Here is a 22,362-nt window from a genome sequence, read left to right as displayed (position 1 = left end):
TGCCATAATTTTTTTTGTTTCTATTGTCAACTAATCCAATGAAAAGACGAAAACCAACTATACTTTCTGACTTCACTGACACTGTCTGTGGCCCTCAGCCCCGAGCCCACTTGTTCCCACTGAGGACTTTAATCTTTACAAACAGCTCACAAATACATACATCCATTTAAAAATAGGCTCAGTAATTTCCTAAAACAGCCGGACAGTTTTTACCAAACGTTACTCAAACAGGAGAAAAAAGTGCATTTGCTGTGGGGACTATTTTCATCCATGGATTAATCCACATTTAGTGCACTACAGTGAGTATTTGGGGCAGCAGGATGGTGTATGTGGGATGGAGCCAAAAATAAACAACAGTGTGGCTCAATGATGTGTTTTTAATAGTTTATGGGCAACAATGGAGCTCTACGGCCCAGAGGAATAAGATATATAAGGTTTTGATACATAGACAACACTTGCTAGTAGATCAATTCATTGTTGGCTTGGGTCTTTTCATGAGATTTATTGACAATACAAAAATATATAAAATATCACCAGGCATATCCTTTAAGTTACAGGAAGTGCAAGTCAGTGGGAAAATAAATGTGACTGTAAAAAAAAGTTTAAAAAAAATCACCAATAATCCTATATGTAATTCCAGTTTAAGTGCAGCTGGTGTTGTAATGTGCATGTCTGTCCCAGCTGTTCCTCTGCTCTGCACACCTGTTGCAGATTCCCTCATCAGCCCTTGTTAGCTGTTATCTGCCTCCTCTGCACTTCGTTACCTCTTTAGTCAGTGTGGATATAGTGTTTATTTTGTCACACTGTTCGTGTTGTCTTCTGGTTTAGTCAGCTAAGCTCTTTGTTGTCTGTTCCTGGCTCACTGCATGTGTGTTTATGTTTCTCTGCTTAGTAAACGCTGCCTCAGCCTCCTGCCTGCTGTCAGCCTCCAGAGCTCCTGCTGCCACGCTGTCAGTGGAGGTGGCTCAGACATGTCTGCTCTTACAAACAGCTCTTAGAAGGGTTGAATTTATGGTTTTTCAATTTTTTCAATTTCTGAAATTACTTTCTGATTCTTAATCTATCTTGATTTTACATTAATACAGAAATCTTTGTTCTATGTGGTTTTGTACTTTGGGACATTTTGCAACTAAAGCACAGTGTGATATACTCACCCAGTAGGACTGCCAAGATGGGCCCGAAGACTAAGTCATGCATCAGAGCTTCCCTCTCATAGTATTTACTGCAGGGATAAACACACAGCAAGAAGTGAATCAAAGGAAAACATCAAATGTCTTCAGTAGGGACGTGACTTGGGAACCAGAGGGTGGCCGGTTCATGTCCAGCGAGCTAGATAGCTAGCTAGATAGGCGCGCTTGTGCAAGGCACCAAACGCCTAACTGCCCTTAATGCGGAAGCCCCATCACTCTGACATCTGTGTGGTCATGTGTGTGCGTGTGTGTATTTCCAGCCTATGTGCGTGTATGTGTGTGTAAATCTTCCCCCCCCCAAACATCTGCACATATTTCATTTCCCAGAAAGCCTTTCAATAATCTCCAAAGAAAACGGCATCATTAGCTTCTTTCCATAGCTTAAATCAAATATAATTTAGCTCTGGATGATAGATGTTTAGTATCATAATCAGCATCCCTCGCTCAAAACTAATTAGTGCATTTCATCCTGGGACCTGTGTCACAAAACAAGATTAGTAGGTTAGCCAGCTATCTTTAGGCTCAACTCGAGATTTCTGGAATCACAAAGCTGGCTAAGTTTGACCGAGTAGATCACCATGGTGCACAGCTGCACTCTGAGTAAAAAATTAGATTTAAAACAAAAACAAGAGATTGTATTTTACCCATTGACTGTAAAATTAATGGACAGAGAATCCGGTTCGGACCACACTAACAGCCTAAATAATTACTATTATAGCTGCAAATTATTAGCGCTAAGTTCATTTTAATTCCTGACAGGACTCCTGAGTGCAGTGCAGATGTTTTGCACTTTTATTCTATCACTGCAACTCCGGATGTAGCAACTTTGAGATTAATAATTATTTTAGACTGAATAAGACATTTAAAGTAAACTACTGCCTATAGTTTACTATAGTTGTCCTTTGTGCTGTGGCACATATTACTTTTAACTGTTCATCAAAGCATCAAAATGTCACTACAGACAGTAAATGAGTTATCTGTGGACAATCCATTTATTTCACACTGCCCACACAAAGTACAGTAGCCGAATTTCCTGCGGGTATCATCATTTTATCTCATACCATTTTCTTTCACTTATGCTTCTGATAATGTTGCATGTGACTGCCATGTAACTAAGAAGTCTTCCTCTTTCATTTGAATGCACATATAGCAGGATAGGAAAACCCAGAGTCAAAAGACAGTTGATAATCATGATATTATTCAGATCACTAATGCTAGGCTCAGTGAAGCCATGTAACCCCATGAGAGCCAGACTTAGATCAACTTGCTTCACAATCCAGGCTGCAGGTCTATTGAGGTTGCTGTTTGTTGAGAAATGTGCTACTGTGTGACTGTTGAACACCTGCTCTTTGTTTCTGAGGGACTGACAGAGAACTTGACATTTACCATGGATGCTTCATCACGTTAGATGAACTACACTGCGATTGTCTGAACCTGATGTCTGAAACCACAACATCAAACAACATTACTCAAGTTTATATGTGGATTTTTTTCTCCTTTATAAGTGTGAATCACATTGTCATATGTCTGTGAAGCTCATCATTGCACTTTGTGTTTGAGGCTTTGATCAGTGAAGTGCATGATTCCACTCTGGTGGACAGCGTGTTGAAGCATACAGCGGAGAACACAGGAGAAGAATGAACACTAAATAGGTAATTCAATGGACTGTTCATTATTCAGCTACGGCAAAGCCTGGAGCGGGGTGCTGTGAGTCACTGTTGGGAGCGAAGAATAAAACAAATCACCTGGAGTTGTCCACAATGTACTGAACTATCTTGTCCAGAACTTTCTCGAAGAGAGCCGTTCGGACCCAGATGTGTTTGATGGCCTGGGCAGAGAGAGGCTGAGGGGGGCGGCTGGTTGTTGAGGAGCCCTGTCTCCTCAGAGGTTCATGGCCTACACTCTGGCTTCTCCTGCAGGGCACAAAGCACACATCAATACTATTGACAACCACTACTACACAGAATAGTTCATGTCTGTATTGTGCAGAAAACAAATGATGTATCGATATTGCTAATAGTGTACTATCAGCTTAGTGAAAACCTCATTAACTGTTGTTAATGTCTCATGTAAGATGTCAATCATGGTCTAACATACGCAAACAAGACAGGAATTAAGAGTATGATAAGAGTAATAGTCTACCCAAAACATACAACAACGTATAGCTGCAAATTTGAGACTTTTTTTTCTTCCAATTAATATATGTACAACTTACAAGTAAGCAATGTGAAGGTTAATAAATGAAAAGAAATTGGGTCTTTGACCATCAGGAGGCAGTATTTAACAGCACAATGACTTGTTAGATAGTGTAGTTTATTACAACTCATTATCATTTATAACAGTTGATCACTGTTTGGTTTCCAATAAATCTGTACCATGTCAGACAGGAGGTGCCATCTTATGTTAGAAATCAGCTTTCTGAAGTATTTCATGATTATGGAGGCAGATGCATGATGTCAGCCTGAAGAGAGGAGCATCTTCATCTGGGACGGAGTTTGATCTCTAGAACTTCTACAGCAATCAGACAAAACCATTCACACACACCCACTTTAACAAGCTAATGAGCGTGTGCGGGTGTCTGTGCTGACGGGGACTCGGCTGCCACAGTCACGATGCTAGTGTTTGTGTGTTTGCGTGTGTGTGTGTGTGTGTGTGTGTGTGTGTGTGTGTGCTAAGTCACGATTTTCGCAGTCCCCTACCATTTTGAAGAAGCGTGTCTCTGTCTGTGTGTGTGTGTGTGTGTGTGTGTGTGTGTGTGTGTGTGTGTGCAGTGACAGTACTCCAGGGGATGGGGGGAGCATCAGGATGATGTCAGAGATAAGACAGAATGCAAAAGAGACGAGAGAGATGGTCTTCCTTTTCTAAATAAAACCTGCAGTGTGTTGCAGTGGTCTTTTGACATGAAACATGAGCATTTCTTCCTGTATACTTCATTTATAACTTCTATTCAAGTTTCACCTTGAGGTATATGTTGCTTTTGTGGTTACTTAAAACATTGTTGTTACTTAAAACATTGTTGTTACGTTAGCTGATGCTACTAAAGACAAATGCTGTCAATAGTTATGAGATTGAGATTATAAAATTGCCGCCTGCAATGGCAAGCCAAAAAGGGCTTTTTATTATTATAGCTGCTGGTTTTTAGCAGCGGGTGCGGTATTACATTCACTTTATCGCACCGTTGTGACAAAAAGAGAGCTGAGCCAGAAGGCAAAGCTCTCAATCTAGCGGTCAGTTTTCGTTCCTACCCTCACCTATGGTCATGAAGGCTGGGTCATGACCGAAAGAACAAGATCCAGGGTACAAGCGGCCGAAATGGGTTTCCTCAGGAGGGTAGCTGGCGTCTCCCTTAGAGATAGGGTGAGAAGCTCAGTTATCCGTGAGGAGCTCGGAGTAGAGCCGCTGCTCCTTTGTGTCGAAAGGAGCCAGTTGAGGTGGTTCGGGCATCTGGTAAGGATGCCCCCTGGGCGCCTCCCTAGGGAGGTGTTCCAGGCACGTCCAGCTGGGAGGAGGCCTCGGGGGAGACCCAGGACTAGGTGGAGGGATTATATCTCTAACCTGGCCTGGGAACGCCTCGGGATCCCCCAGTCGCAGCTGGTTAATGTGGCTCGGGAAAGGGAAGTTTGGGGTCCCCTGCTGGAGCTGCTACCCCCACGACCCGACCCCGGATAAGCGGACGAAGATGGATGGATGGATGGATGGATGGCTTTTAGCTGACTGAGCACAACAAATACATTAATTTCTCCTATATGAAAATGAGGTTTGGAGATAAAAAGGTTGCTTTTACACAGGAAGAACCTTCATGGTCAGTCTTAATTGATGCTGCTTCTCTGGATGAGTATTTTAATTTTGATTGACCTTTAATATCATATTTTTAAGTTAAATGTGCATATAACATTTACAAACTAGCACAATAAACTATTATGCATTCCATGATGATCTATTGCCTCTAAGCATCTGTTTACATAAGTGTATAATCTCTTTGTAATTACAGAAGGCTTGATCAAATGTGTAAATCTCCTCTATGGAAACATCCCTGCCTACAGTGTTCTGTCTCTCCTTCTCAATGCTGCACTCTGTCATTGGTTGTTACAAAATGTGAAATGTCAACAAATGTCATAGCTAACTTAATTGATTACAATGATTACAACCCGATTGCATTTGAGCTGACAAATGAAAATGAATGTGAAAAGGAATATGTCAGGGTGATTTGTTAGGCCTCTGGAGTTGTACAATGTGAATTTCAGTTCTTGCATAGGGTTTGACGATGTTTTACATCTGTTTCAATGGAGGAACTACCTGACATTTTCTGTGAGGAAGTAACAGCAAAGAACTAGTTCATACGAAGTGCTGTCCAAACACAGAAAAAGGCCTTTAGGTAGGGAAAAAGCCTGAAGTGATAGAGAGGGGCGAGACAACATGAATCATACAAAATGGTGCTAATGGGAAAATACTTGAACAGGCTTTACTCAAAGACATTCAAGGCATAGCACTTAGTTGTACACCCTAAACTGACAGAATTAGTTAATTAGTGTGAAGAGTAAGAAAGAGAGAGAGAAGTTCAACCGTGCTTACATTTACACCTTCACACACCTGACTAATCGCTGTGTGAAGTGAATATGCAAACATTGTCGGAAGCAGCCCCCCTAATTGCAAAAGTCAGAAACGTGTAGTGGGAGGGGTTTTAGACGCTGTGTGACATTGATTGGATAAGCTTGTCACATACTTAGTCTCCCATTGCCAGACCATGGTCAGGCTGCACCCCTTATCTATTCTGGGATAGGGGAAAAAAAAAAAACTCTCCGCCTGGGCGGTGCTAATCCCTGTATGCAGCAACGGTGCCCTTTCAAAAAGATAGCCAAAGGGGAGGGACATGTTAGGCTTTCTCCCAGTTGTGATTATGTGATTATGTTTTAGTCATTAAAGTAAATGCAGAGACCTTGGAACACAACAACATTGCATTGATCAACATTAAAGACCAAGGTAGAGAGAGTCTTCAGGTTCCTCTGGGTTTCACATCAGCGTCACCACACTGACACCATCAGAAAGACTGCAGGACAGCGGTTCTTCTTCCTTCGCAGGCTGAGGAGGTTCAACATGGACTCCAGGCAACTTCTACTATAGGTTGCACCACTGAGAGAATGCAGACTGGCTGCATCACCGCCTGGTTCGGCAGCTGAACCGCCCTCAACCGTAAGGCTTCAACAGAGAGTGGTGAAAACCAGGACGCAACTGCCATCTATGGAGGACCTCGATTATAAATTTTCAATTTCTGTTTTACAGTTCTATTATTACTGAGTTCTCCCTCAAATTCTTTAATGTGTAATTTTGTCACCAGCAGACGACTTCCAACGCTGACTGAAGAAATATCAGATAATGAAGAGGGTACAGCTTAATACTTTGTAGATTGCAACTAACAATTATTTTCATCCTCGACTATTAAGTTCTTGATTAACCAGATAATCGTTTTGTCAATAAAATGACAAAAAAAGCTATAAGTAATTTCCAACAGCACAAGGCGATGTATTCAAATTGCTTGTTTTATTTAAACCTATTATTATAACAAAAGTGACAAATCCTCATATATGCGAAGCTGGCATCAATCTTTTTAGTTTCAGCTCAACAAAAAAATTTAATTTCAGTAATTAATTCCTACAAAAATGTATTGATTCTAACGATTCCAACACATAAAACTACATTATCAAACCTCTAGACAGAGTAGTCTATATGATAACTGTAATAAAACCTCACAAAGCAAACATTGGTCATCCGGCAGTAAACATGCTGGCAGATTCTTTTACTACTATTAGTGCTGTCTCAGCTACTCCAGTCAGTCACAAACCCCAGCCTTGCAAGCTGTAGCCATCCGATGAGTCTCCCATATACTGTGTTGGGTGTTAATAACAGTTTGGGTGATTTTACCATTTCCCTTTCCCTAACCACTTGATCACCTGGCCCTTCATGTTTCTTGCCCCATTGGAAATTAATGATTTTGACACATATATAGAACTGATGGCCAAAACTATGGAAATAGGACCCCAGATCTAATAAAGTAGAATTATCCTTTAAAGTGTATGAGAGCTGTTGCCACAGCAGGTCTGCTGCTAGCACTGCAGGATAGGAAATGTATGCAGATGATATGCTAGTTTTGCTCTTTACCCAGTGTGTCAGGAAGAGAAGGACGGAAGGAAGTGGCGTGTTGGTAATTCGTCATTGTACTGTCTTGGTAAGAAAAAGATTAAAAAAGTTAGAGAATGAAGGTTGTAAAGGATTCACAAGAGACAAGGAGACATGTCCACACACACACACACACACACACACACACACACACACACACACACACACACACACACACACACACACACACACACACACACACACACACACACACACATATTCCAGTCCTGCTCTGCTGTAATTACCATTCACTTCACTGCAAACACTCTTTATTCCACTGATGATGTCTGCTCATAGTCTATCTCCCTGTCTCTTGTTTCCCATCATGCTCTCTGCCTCTTTCGCCGCCAGTTGCGCAAACCACGTTGCCATAGTAACCAGGGTAAATGAGAGATGGAGCCCTGAGGTGGGATGACAGGGAGAGGGGGCAGGGTGGGAGCATGTGTGTGTGTGTGTGTGTGTGTGTGTGTGTGTGTGTGTGTGTGTGTGTGTCTTATGAGTGTGCATGAATGCATGTATGCATTCTGGTGGAAGGGTGTGACTTGTACAAACCAGATCCCTAGTAAAGGCCATATGGGATGTGAAGATGAACGAGAGACGGTGGCTGATATGAAGACGGAGAGCTGAGTGCCCAGCATACCCAAACACGTTTAACTCCTGATTTACATCCTATAACGCAGCCATGTTGCATTGACGTCTCGCTACACATTCTGTCTGTGTTTTATTTTTCGTGCATCAGTGGTGTGTATATGTGTGTGTACTTGTTGCCCAACGTTTCTCTCCTCCCCTTGGAAACCTCTTTCTGCAGCCCTGGAGAGACATGTTGTAGCCATGTGGCTCAGGCTAATGGACAATTAATGGGCTTGCAAACAGCTCAGCTAGTATCTAAGTGCCTGCAGATAAAGGAGTTTATCAGTCTCTTTGTGTGTACATACACACAGAAAAACATATCCAAACACGTAAGCAAGTATACACATGCACAGGCACATGCGCACGCACGCACGCACGCACACACTCACACAGGCCTGAGGCTTATCACAGTGTGCACACAGATTGTTCAGCTTTAGTAAACACTCAACTGACCAGAGATTGTGTCTGACGGTCTGTAGCGGTGTGTTTTACATAGAGATAATGACCTGATGTACAAGGAATGACAGAAAGTTGATAATGCCTAAATAAATCTATGTATATAAATTCTGAAAATAGGCAGGAAATAATTGTTAAGGTAAAAGCAGTGTGCAACAGGTGGTCTCAGGGTGGTTTTGCCACCTGAAAATCTCCAAAATATATATTTTTAAATTCTTAAAAATTAAGCTAATTATTTTCTATCCATACTAGTCTTTATCCATGACGTTCCACTTCTGGGATTGCTCCGGTGCCGCAGGAAATTCTGCTGGATGCATGTCTTTTCGCCGATGTCCGTTTCCTTCCTAAAACAACTTTTGAACTACACATGTTCCACCAAAACAAGTTCCGTCCTGAGGCTATCTTGCAGAGGCTCTGTGCGGAGCTTAGCGCTGCCAATGAACCAGAGCACGTTTTTCTCCCATCTCGGAATGCTGTGTGGACTAGCCAGATCCTCTTCCGCAGTGCCGTGGAGGAAGGTCTGGCAATGCGAGACTCATTTATACTGAAAGGTGTATTGCATGTTGATAGCACAGGTGGTGAACAGGTGACTAATGTATATCTCACTGGTGCTGTATGGATGAAATACTAGAGCAGCCCTCATAAAACGAAACAACCAAATAAAATGAAAAACAACAAACTCTACGCAGGCCTTTAGTCAGGAGATAATGTCCAAAAAAGCCCAGATGTTGCTAATGACATTAATAATGGCTGCATTACATTTAGGTTTATTAGTTCCAGGCCCTGGTTAAGGGCATTTTGCCTCAGTGGCATGGCTCCCTGGGACACTGTAAAATGAGTGGCGCTATCATTAATATTATTCATTACACGGTTCTTCATCTACTATGGAAAATCGAAATGTCTGCTGTGAAAAAAGGTCTATAATCTTTCACAAAGATTATTGGATTGAGGGTGTTCCTGTTATTGTGTCCATATCTTATAAAAACTGCCTCTATTCATTGCAGCTGATGTTAATTAGTTTATGTTCTGGTGCATAATTAAAGCTACACTATGAGTCTTATTATCCTCATCACAAAGTGGGCTGTAATGGAGAAGAGTGTCTCTTCCTCTCTAATTAGGATGGCAGATTCACTCAATTTGCACAAATTCAATTCTACATGTGGTGTCAGGTATGGTCCCTGGTGGGAACACTCCAATCAGAAAAAGATTAATTGAAACTTAAAAGTGAACTCAAAACTGTCTCTTAAACAGCATTTACTGGCAAGATGAATTGGGTGGATCCCGGTTTCGTTTGTTTTTTCAAACACTTGTTTGGAAAACTCGTTGGAAAGAACTGTGTGACCAACCTGGTGAGATCGGCCTGCTGCTGAAGTTGCTCTTGCACCTTACGGCAAACCTCGCCAGCAGTATCGTAGACTTTGCCGACTTTAGTGAAGAGGGCGGCGATCTTGTCGCTGCGGAGAAAACCAGCTGCCCGTCTCTTCAGCAGGTGACTCAGGCAGGCCTCGATAGCAGCTGGAGAGAGAGGAGAAGAGTTGGGATTGGTACAATTGACAAGAGAAGAGAGCAGGGGAAAGATGAGAGACTATTTGCAAAAAGATGGAGGACAATAGAAATAATTGGTAAAATAAGTGTGAAACATTCACTGTGCTTATAAGCAAAGAAAGGAAGAGATGGGCATCTTCAATTTAAGCCCAGGCTTCGCAGGCTTCTGCATTTTTGGGTCCACGGAGCTTGTGCACTACAGCCCGAGACACTTCCTCGGCGGGGTTGACTGACTTCCTGCACAGCTGAATGGCTTGAACTAACCAAGCAGTTCCTTTAGCATTGAGTAGTTCAGAGATGTTCCTGGGAGCTTGGAGTGTGAATGATACATGCCAATTGTAAGTCAATAGATTACGTGTACTTGCATTTCTGCACAGACCATCTAGCAAGCAATTTTCATGGCTTGTTGACGGAGGTTTACACTCAAACCACTCCAAATTATTTCAATTGAGTTAACCACTTTCACTTTGATAGGCCTATGACTGATTCTTGTATAATGATGCTTGTAGAATGTATCTTTTTTTCAATTAAATACCTATCAGTAACCATCAGGAGCATTTCATCTGCAGTCTCAAACGTTTGATGCACAGCGAGGAAATTTTACGCATGGCACACACTTAACTGCTTGTTAGATTACAAGACACGTTTTGTGCAAAGCTGACATTATGGCCTACAATTGGGACTAAATGAAAGCTTGTGAAGTATCCAAAATTGAAAATGTTCATCCTCTGTTGAGCATGAATAGGAAATATGCCCATTAGATTTTACATGCAGATTTTTCTCAAAATAGAAATGTCATGGCAATCTGTGCAGTGCATTGTTGAGCTACAATATCTTCCTCTGAACCAAAGGTTTGGAAGGTGTTGGATGTGCATATTAGTAGGTAGACAATGTATGCAGTATGAAATGTGCAATTTATGTGCAAATGGACTGAGCACAAGAATATAAAGAGAATAATTACTGTATATGATCTTACAGCATACAATGTCCTCTTGTATCTGCACAAATGTTAACATGTTGCTGCGACTCATATCTTCATTCCACCTCGAGGCATTCTCAGACTTTTACTAATGGACTTGTGTGTGGATATAATGCTATTAGTGAACACTTTCCTCTGTTTCTCTTATTCTAGGGGAGAGATGACGGCTGCTTATTAAATTAGAAGCAACACAGTCACCTGAAATGTGATTTCAGGTGAGGGACAATTGCTGGCCGCCTACAACCTTTAAATATTTAGAAGGTTGGAGGTAGTAACCTATCCCTGAGCATGCCCTTTACACTGCGGGTACTTGTTGTTGTCCGTTCATTACCGGTAAAGATAAGATCATATAGTAAACTGTAATATCTCTGTGGGGGGGAATTGGCTCTCAGCTGCAGAAAAGTTTTGATATAAATCTGCAAGAATAATGGGTGGGTTGAAAAAGTAGACTGCCTGACAATTTCTGTGTAGTGAGTGTAACTGTGAGACTAAAAAGTAACATGGAAATCTGCATTTAATAAGTGATAATGTGAGAAGGAACCATATACCAGTCTTTTGGATCAAGTCCTTCAGTCTAATGTCTTTGAGACACGACTTGCAAATCAAAACAGTATTTCAGGTCTGTCAATGCTAGTAGCTTTAATCACCAAATACTTCTTTTAAAAAAAAAACATGATGCAGAAAGGTATCCACTTCAGCCACCCCCTAATGGACTTTATGCCATATATTTGTTAGAATCAGCACCGATCCTGGTTTGAATGTGGCTACTATCCTCTGCTATGCATCTCTCCTTGTCTTTATACAAGGTTAACGTTCAATCTAAATAAAAATACATTACATTACATCAGCTCAGCAAAAGCTGTAATGATCAGGCAGCGTGGTTAGCAACTGCTTTACTAGGACTCTTAACTGGAAATCAAGCCGAACTGGCATCTCTCGTCAATATAACTAAGCAGCTGCTGCTGAACTAAACTGCTTTTGTTTGGTTGCTTATGTTTGTCATTTTTGTCATGTTATTAACATGACAAAGATTACTTTAGATTGGTTGCTACTAGGGATGGGCTATATGGAGAAAATCAAATATCACAATATTCTTGACCAAATACCTCAATGCCGATATTGCGGCAGTTTTGTTGGGTTGACAATTGGTGTTTTCACAATGACATTTTTGATAAATAATCATCAGTAATGTTGATTTAATGACTAAGTGGGTAAAGGCAAATAATAGAACAGCTAGAACAGTCTGGTAAGTTAAAAAAATGACATCGCTTTACTGTAATGTAGCCTTTAAATCCAGGAAAAGACAACACTATATCACGATATCTAGTGTCATATATCAATTTTCAATATTCATATATTGTCCAGCCCTAGTTGCTACATAGGCTTATGTTAAATCCCAAACCCTTCTTTTTAAACCGGGCAGAGCATTAACGCCACCTATTGTCCCCCGCAAAAATAAGATCCGGCTTGTTTTCTCATATCTGACTACAGTGGTACTTCTAGAAAAACACACATGTGTAACTTTGCTGCATGTCATTCCCCCTCTCTCTCCCCTTTCACATCTTCAGCTGTCCTATATAATAAAGGCCTAAAATGCCCCAAAAAAATCTTTAAAAAATTAAAAAGAAAATACGTTGGTGGTCCCGTAGTTTCCGCTCTGTAGCAAAGATAGGCCGAAGCCCTAACCCTAACCCTGTAGCAAAAATGGCAACCGTTGTTGCTGGTGAATATTGTCCAGCATTTTATATTCCATTTTTTTACTGTTATGAGTGCACCATCCAGGTACTCATAGTGCACTGCATCTAGCTATACTTTGTCAGTGTGAATGAACTATGCACTAAACATAGCAAATGTAAGTACAGAAGTGTGCAAATTGAGAGCAGCTCTGCCTTATACACAGATTGAAATTGACTATGCAACAGCACAAATGCACTTTTGTATACCAACAGGACGCTAGCATATGAGATGTAGCAGAAAGACTGAACTGGCCCAGAGAAATACATAGACTCATATGCAGAAAATGAGAGAGAAAAGGAGAGTCTCTTTCTAGCTGTGGCCCATCCATTAGCCGTCTCCCTCCCTCTGTAATTGCTGCATTAATGCTCAGCCATAATAAGCTTTTTAGGGCTGATGGTAAAAGCAACATCGTAATATGATTATTCAAATAAACGCAAACAGAGAATCTGTCTTGAACTCATTTCGATGTATGTGGTTGTTGGTTTAATAAGTTGTAATAATGTGCTGACTTTATTGGTAGACAAAAATTACATAAAGGGTTTCTGAAAAAGTACTGCATTCATGCAAATGGGTCTTTATGTAAACCTACAACAGCAACAGAGAATAGCTTCATTAGTTTTAGATAAAAAGTCCATCTGCAGTATGAATTCTTATCAGCTCTGAGCTTTTGCGGCTGTCTGCACGTGTTTTTCCTCCACGAGGTGAATGGAGTGGATATTACAGTGGAATATAATGACCAACAACAATATAATTCTCTCTGATGCTGGGAAAACTAGTGCTTTATGAGTGTAATAGTCTGCTTTTATTGCTACTCTCAGAGCCATAGAAGGAGTGCTTAAAGGCTTTGAGGTTTTTGCTCAAAAAGCTCTTTGTACAGTACATTCACAGCAGCTTTATTGTGGCAGATTATGGAAAACTAATGTTGGTATCCAAAGGGATAGCAGGGATTAGTTGCTGCAAAGTTTGAGCTGAAGTGTTGGTTTATGAGGAGCGTGTAATAGTCTTGTAGTGAACATTAATGCACGGTTGTTTCTGTGGAAACACAAAAATCGAGCAGAAGATGCGAGCGGCTCTCCCACGGGAGAGACCGCACCCGGCTCCTCTCATTCTGCTGCTTTCTCTCACGACCAGCCTGCTAATTCACGTTTGGGTGTCTGTGGTTCATATTAATAATCAAATCCTTTCTATCATACATGCAGAAGTAAAGGCTTTCATTCTGACAAGGGCAGAGGGACAGTTAATCCCAACACTGTTACAACACACTCACATTACAGAATGTATGCATTTTTTGTGCACATTTTTGTTTTTGTATAAAACATTTTATGTTTTTGTATAATTTGTATGATTGTGCTTCAAAAGCATTTGTGCTGACAAAGAAAATATGTGGCAGGGGCCTCTGGAGCTTTCTCCACTGAGATCATTAGCAGATCTAATGAAGACAAAGCTAATTAGGCAGCACTGCACTTCTCCCTTCCTGTCTGTATCTGTTTGTGTCTAACAAACTCTATCTCAGGTTTCCTGTGTGTCTGCTGCTGCTGTCTCAGAGTGTCACCTCTCTCAACATGCCTCAAGTCTACGACAAAGTCTCAGTCTTCTGTCTAATGCATCACTACAGATAGCCTTCCTGTATGTCAGGCCCTTCAACACTCCGGTCTGACTCAAGATGTATGGCAAACAAAAGGTTAGGCCTTCAAAATCCCCCAAAAATCTCTCCCGAAAGTACCCAGTCAAATGGGAAAAACTGGCTACATTACTGTACATGCAGGGGAACGAATAAGACTAGAGAAGCATTGTGAATTTAACCTCATACACATGCTGGCACCCACCACAAAGACAAAGAGGTTCCGAAGAAATGTAACCTATAACCGACCAATAGAGCTTGTTTTAATTCCTACAGAAAATAGAACCACAGAGTTGTATGGCGTTCAATTACGTAGCAATTATTTTTAATTGTTGCATAGGACAGTGAGACAACATATAGACAAAATTTAGCAATTTAGCATTGAACATGTGTGAGAGTCTGAATCTTAACCACTGGGCTACCAGGCAACCCAAAAAAATGGGTGTTTTTTTATTTTGGTGTGAACTGTCCCTTTAAGGTGTTGTCTTGAGCAGTATTTTTAAGTCTAGATGGAAGGGATGTTAATGTCGTTATCAATCATGCCCATAGTTCTGTGTTACAGCCATTTCACCTTTGTAAAAACATTAAAGCACAAAGTACAGCCAAAGCAAGTGTTAAGGAAAAACTCAGGAGCGGCACAACTCATTTGAATGAATGTTCAGGAGACTTTGATGGCTTACACAGGAGCATTTCATTTTTAACACTCAACTGAGGAGACTATTAAGCAGGCAGTACAGTTTAACCACGATGTGTTATTGTGTAGTTCCTGTCTTCCTGAAGATGTATTTAAACTCATGCTGGAGGCGTTACGTTTAGCTGAACCTTTTAGGTAAACAAAGATATTGCAGGCGCCTAAACACGGATGCTAAAGCCTAGTTCAGCCTATCGCTCTCTCTCTGGGAAGTATGCTAAAGTGTGGCAGGCCCACCGACCTCCAAAAGGAGACAGTCCTAAAACAAAACATTCCCTTATCATACAGCTGTCTACACTCCTTGAATCTGCACAGAGACAAACACAATTATACATGAACAGGTTTGATTGAACAGACCTTGGCTGAATACTCTCGTCCCCTGACCGGTGGCCTATGAATGACCTTATGTTGTCTAAGCTTTCCCTTAGTCCAGGGTTCTTCAACATTTTTAAACTAAGGACCCCTTAACTAAAAGAGAGACGGAGCACGAACCCCTACTATATATATTGTACAAAATTAAGTTGCATATTAAACTGGGCCTACAATAATGTGTGGTCAGCCTAAAGCCTTTATACATACATGTTTAGTGCATGGAATACTAAGCTATTAAAATAATAATTGTTGCCATGATTTTATAAATCATGTTTTAATATTAAACATACATGTGGCACAGTGAATCCTTAGGATGAACTGTATCTGGCTACCTAAGTGACTACCTCACCTGTAGGCCAGTTAGACTATCAATAATGTTGTTTTTTTTAACACTAATAGGCTGATTTATGTTTGCTAATAATAAGTTGGATTCATGTTAAGACGTTTTCATTTTTGGAAAAACTTAAAAAAAATAAATGAATTGGCCAATAATAGGGGTCTTTGAATTATTAAGTAATGAGCTGTTATTTTGTTCATAAAAAAAGCCTTGTATCGAGTATTAACTATTTCACACTAGTTTCACTGTGTGAGTAGACAACAGGCTCGGATACATAATCTGATAACAAAAGACATGACCGGGAATCTCTCTATTCATCATAACATCTCTGGGTAATATAAAGCTGCATGTATGTGTGAGCTGTGATTGATGACTTTAATAAACCTTGGTAACTTCAGGCCCTACACGTTGACAGACACACAGGGTGGTTGTGTACCGTTTGTGTGACATAATTGTGCATTACTGTTTCAACGTAACTGGTGGTGGATTGTCTCATGGTGGATTTGTAGCTCTCATACCCTCATGCCTTAAAGGAAAAATCCTGGTTGGTGAAAACAGTAGCAATGCAGCTCATACTTCTGGAGTATGTTCTTAGTTGTAAATCGTTCTTGTTCTGGTAGATGACTGGCCAATTGTAGACAGCATGAGATCACATTATTGTATGTATTTCCAGTACAGATAAGAAGACATCCATAATCGGACTTAGCTTTTAATAGCCCGTAACATAATGTACTGAACACACCCCTACACACACCTCTGAGTAAAGACCTCAGAGCTATAGAAGCTTTGCAAAGAAGGCAATCTTTTCAGGCCTTGAAGAACTCCTGGAAGTGATTACTGCACCGAGTCTCCCCTCTGAACTGCAAAATCTCTTTGGGTTGTGAAATGGTATGATTTAGGCATAAAGCCGCTAAAACTGGATGGCTTTCAATTGCAGAGAGAGATTTCAGGTGGCCCCTCAGCCCCTGCAGCGAGATAATCTTACACCAGCCAATAACACGATATCAATATATTTCTCAATGTTCAACATGACAAACCATATATAATTAACATGGTAGTGTAGTTAAATCATTTAAAATGTATTTTGTCTACTTTTTGGAGGGGCAGTCTCATAATTAGCCATGGCATAAGGTCTTTGGCTAAGTAATTTCAAATATAGATTCATCACATCCTTTTTTCTGATATAAATATACTCTGGACTATTTCTATTCCCTTCCGAGGACTATACCTATCTAACTTTATGAGTCATGCTGCTGCTCCTGAAATAGGTGCAGATAGAAAAAGAAAAAGAGTGATAGTGGGAGACACTGGTGGAACGATGACAAGAGAGTCCTGAGACAGATGTAGGAGATTGCAAGGGAGAAAATAACATGATGGAGAGATGAAAAACGGCAGAGAGTAATATTGATTTTAGCAGAGGATGGAAAACGCTCACTCTTTCCTACCATTTTCTCCTCGAGCTGCCCAACTCCCACAAGGGAATCACAAAGTATACTGCTAAACAAGGGACAAAGGCAGTGTTTATGCAGCATTTCTTCAGCAAGTGTTTGCAGCAGCTAAAGGATTTCAAGTATAATTGCCTGATGTCTGTTATTGTTTAGCTCAAAACAACATTATTACTTTGAAATAAAAGGACATCTTCAACAATCTTCCTCTTCCGAATAAAAAGTTGAATTCACAAGGATCTAAAACACGGTCGATTCAATAGACGCAGAGATCAGGTGCTCCGTATAGAAGCCTTTCAATCCCGTATATGAGGCCAAATGGAATAATGAATCCTCCCTACAATGTACTATGAAAAAAATCTGACTGGGCTAAAATTAAAGCTGCTCTAGGCAACTTTTTTTTTTCTTTTTTTTTTTTTTACATCTGTGGCTCCATACTCCAGTGAGAGGAAAAAGAAAAATCCGCCATTGTGAGCAGGCTCATATGTATCAGCTTTGATTTCTATTTCATTTAATCTCTTCATCACTGATCACACCATAAATCCATTTAGCTAAATGGGGAACATTTTGGCATTTCAATTATGGAAGTTGGGTTGCTCTTTGCTGTTGCAGCTCCGTCTTTGTGACTTCTTTCATAAATACCCATAGCAGATGTAATTACCAGTCTTACCTGAGTCATAAAATGTGTCAGTGATTCTTCTCAATAGCAGCTTTAAAAAGGGGGACAGTTTCCAGTAGCCAGTGGCTGCTATTTATCAGCAAGAATTCTTCTGGTGGAAAGCTGGTGTCTCATTTATTTATCCTGTATCGAGTTAAAGAAGTGACGTCAAACACTGATATTTGCTTTTTGAAGATGAGTAGCAGGGATGCAAGTTTTAAACAATTTCTTTAATCGATAGTCGGCCGCCTTAACAATCGATTAATCATTAATAACTTATAGAATATGCTGGATTTTCCACTGACTTACCTATAGTTATTGAATAATAAATAACACAAAATAATGACTTTATTTCAAATTGCAGAGCTTCTTCCTGCTTACCTGATCTACATGATGGACTGTTGTGTTCACTGTAGCTAACATTAGCCCAGCTGGACGGATGTCCCGGGGACAAACAATACTGTCGCTCTGACTTTATCTGTCCATTTAGGCTACTGCCACCGCTAAGACACATTTATACTCAGAGCAGGGGAGTGTTGCTGATACAGTTAATCCCTTTTGTGTTGATCTAGTTGGAGGCATGTGTAATTAGAGTCCTGTTGTCTGACACTCAGCTTTTAGGCTGCGTTCACCGAGCAGCAGTTCCTGTTCAAGATGCTAGTTTAGCGTAAGAGCCTCAGATCGCTAAAACCGCACCGACACCAAACAACTCTGTGGATATATATATATATATATATATATATATATATATATTATATTTCAAATATAATAATAAAATTAATGATCTCTTTGTTTTTACTTGTTTTTGGCAGTAAAAATTAAATATCCCCATTGACCAAAAAGTAAACATTCATATTGACCGACCACCCCCCTGTATCTGCATGAAATGGTTTAGTCCTGCCTTAGCGCACTCACTCAGTGACGGTGTTTAGTTGTAGTCAGTAGATGTGCTAGAACTACAGTGACCACAATGTTACCAAGTAACGTTAAATCAAAATCTTTTTAACGTTTTCAAAAAAGGAAAGAGATAAAAGAGAGAGAGGAAAGACAAAGGAACGGGTGTCAAACTGTAACCCAGTTTTTCACCAAGAAAGGTGGGTAGCCTATAGAGGGTTTTCACGGCGCGTCATCAGACCCGAAGTCGCCATGTTGGAGGTACTCCGCATTACAACAAAGCACAGGCACTGAAGTAGATCCCGAACGGTGTTAAGGAAAATGGTTAATTATCGCTGTGTTTTAGGTTGTACCAATAGGTCAGACCGAGAAAAACATTTGGAATATTATCGACTTCCAAAAGTTATTAAAAACCAGGGAGAGGAATGTCAGAAGTTATCAGAGGAAAGGAGGCGCTTGTAGTTGGCAAAGCTCAACCAGGATCTACGAGGGAAAACTCTGTCTTGTTCGGTCTTTAAATTGAAAAAAAAGACTATTGAGAGTCTGTGGCTACACCTTGAGTATCGCAATGATGTCATACAGTTAAGGTTAGGTTGATTAAAGACGTTATTGCATTACTTACTTTGGCCTTCACAACACATTGGTCGTTAATGACTTGGTACTGCGTCTCCCTCACCCATCCACACACCATCTGGTTATAAGCCTCCAAACTTTTGTAGGATTTAAGGTCTTCCGCTGTGTATGGGCTCGGCGAGAAAACCAGGTAGTTAACTATATCGGGATATGCAACTGAAGGAAGACTCACCGGGTCGCCATGGATCCAAGAAGAGGGAGCCAACTTGTAGGGATCTGCACCGCCAGTGAACTGTAATTTCTCAAAATATCGCGCCTTTTTTGTGGTACAAGTCCTTCCATGCTTTGCATCTTGGACGCGTTTTGATGAGCTTTTCTGTTGTTTAGACATACAGTATTAAAGTATCCAAAGTGCACAATACTCCATTACTCCATTCAGTTGTTTACACCGAATGCCTCCAATATGGCCGCGCATCCAGGTTACCGCCCAGAACGTGACGTCGGTGAAAACCCTCTATAGTCTGTGAGTGGTATTAACCTGTTGGCTTAATGTCCATATTGAAATAAGCTAGCTAGCTACAGACTAGTGTTAGCCTACATTTAATCACCATTTAATCAGTGCAGGGAAACGTTTAGCAAGAGATTCATATTGAATCATTGTCTCTGCCCCTTTTAGCAGACTTAACAACAGATGAGTCAGCAGCACCCCAGTCTCCCCCTAACTGTGCCCCTCCCTGTCCCAGAAGGTGAGCAACATTGTGACCAATGACATGCCAGTTAGCATCATTGCAGGGAGTCTGTGGGGATTTTTCTGTCTCGCTTGCTCTTTTTACCATTACAAAAAATAAAATGAAATATTTATTAATGACAGAAATTCAAACACATTAATAACAATTATTTTCTCACATAATGATCATTATGAAATAAAATTAAAAAAAACAACAACCTACTGTCTGTACTGGATGCTGGACAGTTGGAAACAGTGAGTATCTTACCTGAGCCTGCATGTCATGTTCAAACAATATTAACTGTATTGAAAACAAGAAGCCTTTAGTTGCATGCCTTTAATTAGAGTTAAGTAAAGCTTTTGATGGGACAGTTAGGTCCTAGAGATGTGGTGACAACAGCTGCGCAGAGGGAGCCCAATTTGATTTTTTTGTCATGGGGCCCAAAATTCCTGGCGGCGCCCCTGGTTGAGAGTGTTGACAGTGTTGGGCACGTAGCACTCTGAATGGAGTGTGTGTTTTGGCTAACCTGTGAGGAGGATCAGGGTCTTCTGAATCCTCTCGTGTAGATTTAGTGTAAATTGACTCACTCTCTCAAGGTTTTTGCCTCTCACGCCTTTTCCTGCTCTCTTGCGTGGGATGGCAGGATGTTGGATGAGAAAGAGGAAAGAGGGAGCAGAGACGGTCAAGGGGTCAGCCAGGTTGGCATGGCGACCGATCTGCATCTGCTTTCGGTTGCCATTGGAAATAAACTGTTGCGACAGCTGCTGTGTGCAGAGCTTCAGCCCTAGCAGGACCAAGGTACCTTTGCCTTTCTGCAGCTTGCTGAGCTGCAACCTTGACTGTTTGAGTCGGAGCTGCGGCGAAAGCTTTTCAGAGCGAGAGATGCAGCGTCTGCTATGACTAAGACTGCAGTCCTCGAGCCCAAGTCGAATGATACAGCAGATATAGGAGGGATTACTGGGTTCAGGGCAGGGCTTAGTAAAATTTAATTATACCTGAGGTGAGTCGGAAAGGAAAAAAGGTGCAGGGAACGCAGGCAAAGTCGTGCAGGATGTAAAATGGAGGAAAAGGAAGGGAGACACGTACAGAGACACCTGTGCTGATGCCTGAGATAAAAGTTCAGAGCCGGTGTAGTCGCTACACTCATTTATAACAGTCATGTCAGATACACAAAGAAATACACTCAGCTGATAAAATAATCTCACAAATATGACAAATTCAGTCATTCACTCTGTCCATTTTCTTGTGTTCATCTGTTTTTTAATTGATATCCACCGTTTCCACAGGAGAGATAAGCACTCATCTCATCCCCAGGCCTTTAATCTCTCAGACACACATAAACACACACGACACACACTCTAGTATGTGTGTGTGTTTCAACATTATCGCCTCGTGATTCACACCTTATCTTTGCACCTCTTCCTCCACTCTCTCACGCTTCCTCTGTTCACCTTGTGACTTCCAACACCTCCTCTCTCTGTCCGCACATTCCCTTTTTCTGTTGTCACACAGTGCTTTTCGATTATTACTGATTATTAGAGATTACAGTTAAAGTCCAGGCTGTGAAGCGATGAACAATGTGCGTGGTGTTTAGATTCTATAAGTGGTTTCAGATGCAAGATAAAGAAACCATACAGCATTCATTAATGCTGCACTAGACAAGAGTTGATGCCGTTTTCTAAAAAGGTCCTTTCATACCCCTTTTCCACCAAAATGAGCGTGTATATGCGGGTTTTTAGACCCATGTCTGTACACTGACTTTGCTTTGTAAAATCAATATTGTAACATATTAGATGTGAGTTTTCAAACCATACTGTTATAGATTAACTAACTCGACAACTGAGTAAGCACTCGACAACTGGGTGGAAAATGAGGAAATAGCCCTACCAGATACATATAAATATATATATATATATATATATATATATATATATATATATATATATATATATATATATATATATCTGAAAACCTATTGCATTAGATTCTGCAAAATCCTTAATATACTAACTGAAGATAAGTGGACCAAGGACAGAACCCTGTGACCTTTCTGTTTTACTCACTATTCTCCATCAAGTCTGCAGTAAATATTAGCAAGTTGTTGGATTTCTAAATCCTGATGAAGAAGCACTTTCCCATAAGGTTTATTTGTCAAATGATCCATTGCGGGGTCTTCTGAGTGATCTGCTGTAAAGAGCCAAAAAGACAAAGCATCAGGGCCCATTCAGACCAAAATAGGCAATCCGGTGATTTGCCACAGGGTTGTGCGGCGGTGTGGGAGCGTCAGTGAAACAGAACATTTGTGTGACGTCCTGTTGTGTTCTTTAACCCC

At 40.8% G+C, this 22,362-nt stretch overlaps 1 protein-coding gene across 1 annotated transcript in view; it reads right to left on the bottom strand.

Annotated features, from left to right (window-relative positions):
* The window catches only part of sgsm2 (small G protein signaling modulator 2), an 88,961-nt gene that overhangs the window by 25,084 nt on the left and 41,515 nt on the right, over positions 1–22,362 (bottom strand). Inside the window, exons 3-5 of the mRNA XM_078246888.1 lie at positions 9,797–9,965; positions 2,936–3,103; positions 1,155–1,222 (exon numbers count right to left, since the gene is read on the bottom strand). Coding sequence (XP_078103014.1) covers positions 1,155–1,222; positions 2,936–3,103; positions 9,797–9,965 — 405 coding nt within the window. The remainder of the gene's footprint in view (positions 1–1,154; positions 1,223–2,935; positions 3,104–9,796; positions 9,966–22,362) is intronic.

This window comes from Sander vitreus, chromosome 3 (genome assembly GCF_031162955.1).
Source record: "Sander vitreus isolate 19-12246 chromosome 3, sanVit1, whole genome shotgun sequence".
Taxonomy (NCBI): domain Eukaryota; kingdom Metazoa; phylum Chordata; class Actinopteri; order Perciformes; family Percidae; genus Sander; species Sander vitreus.
The sequence above is the reverse complement of the archived record's forward strand: the minus strand, read 5'-3'. Positions and strand labels throughout refer to the sequence as shown.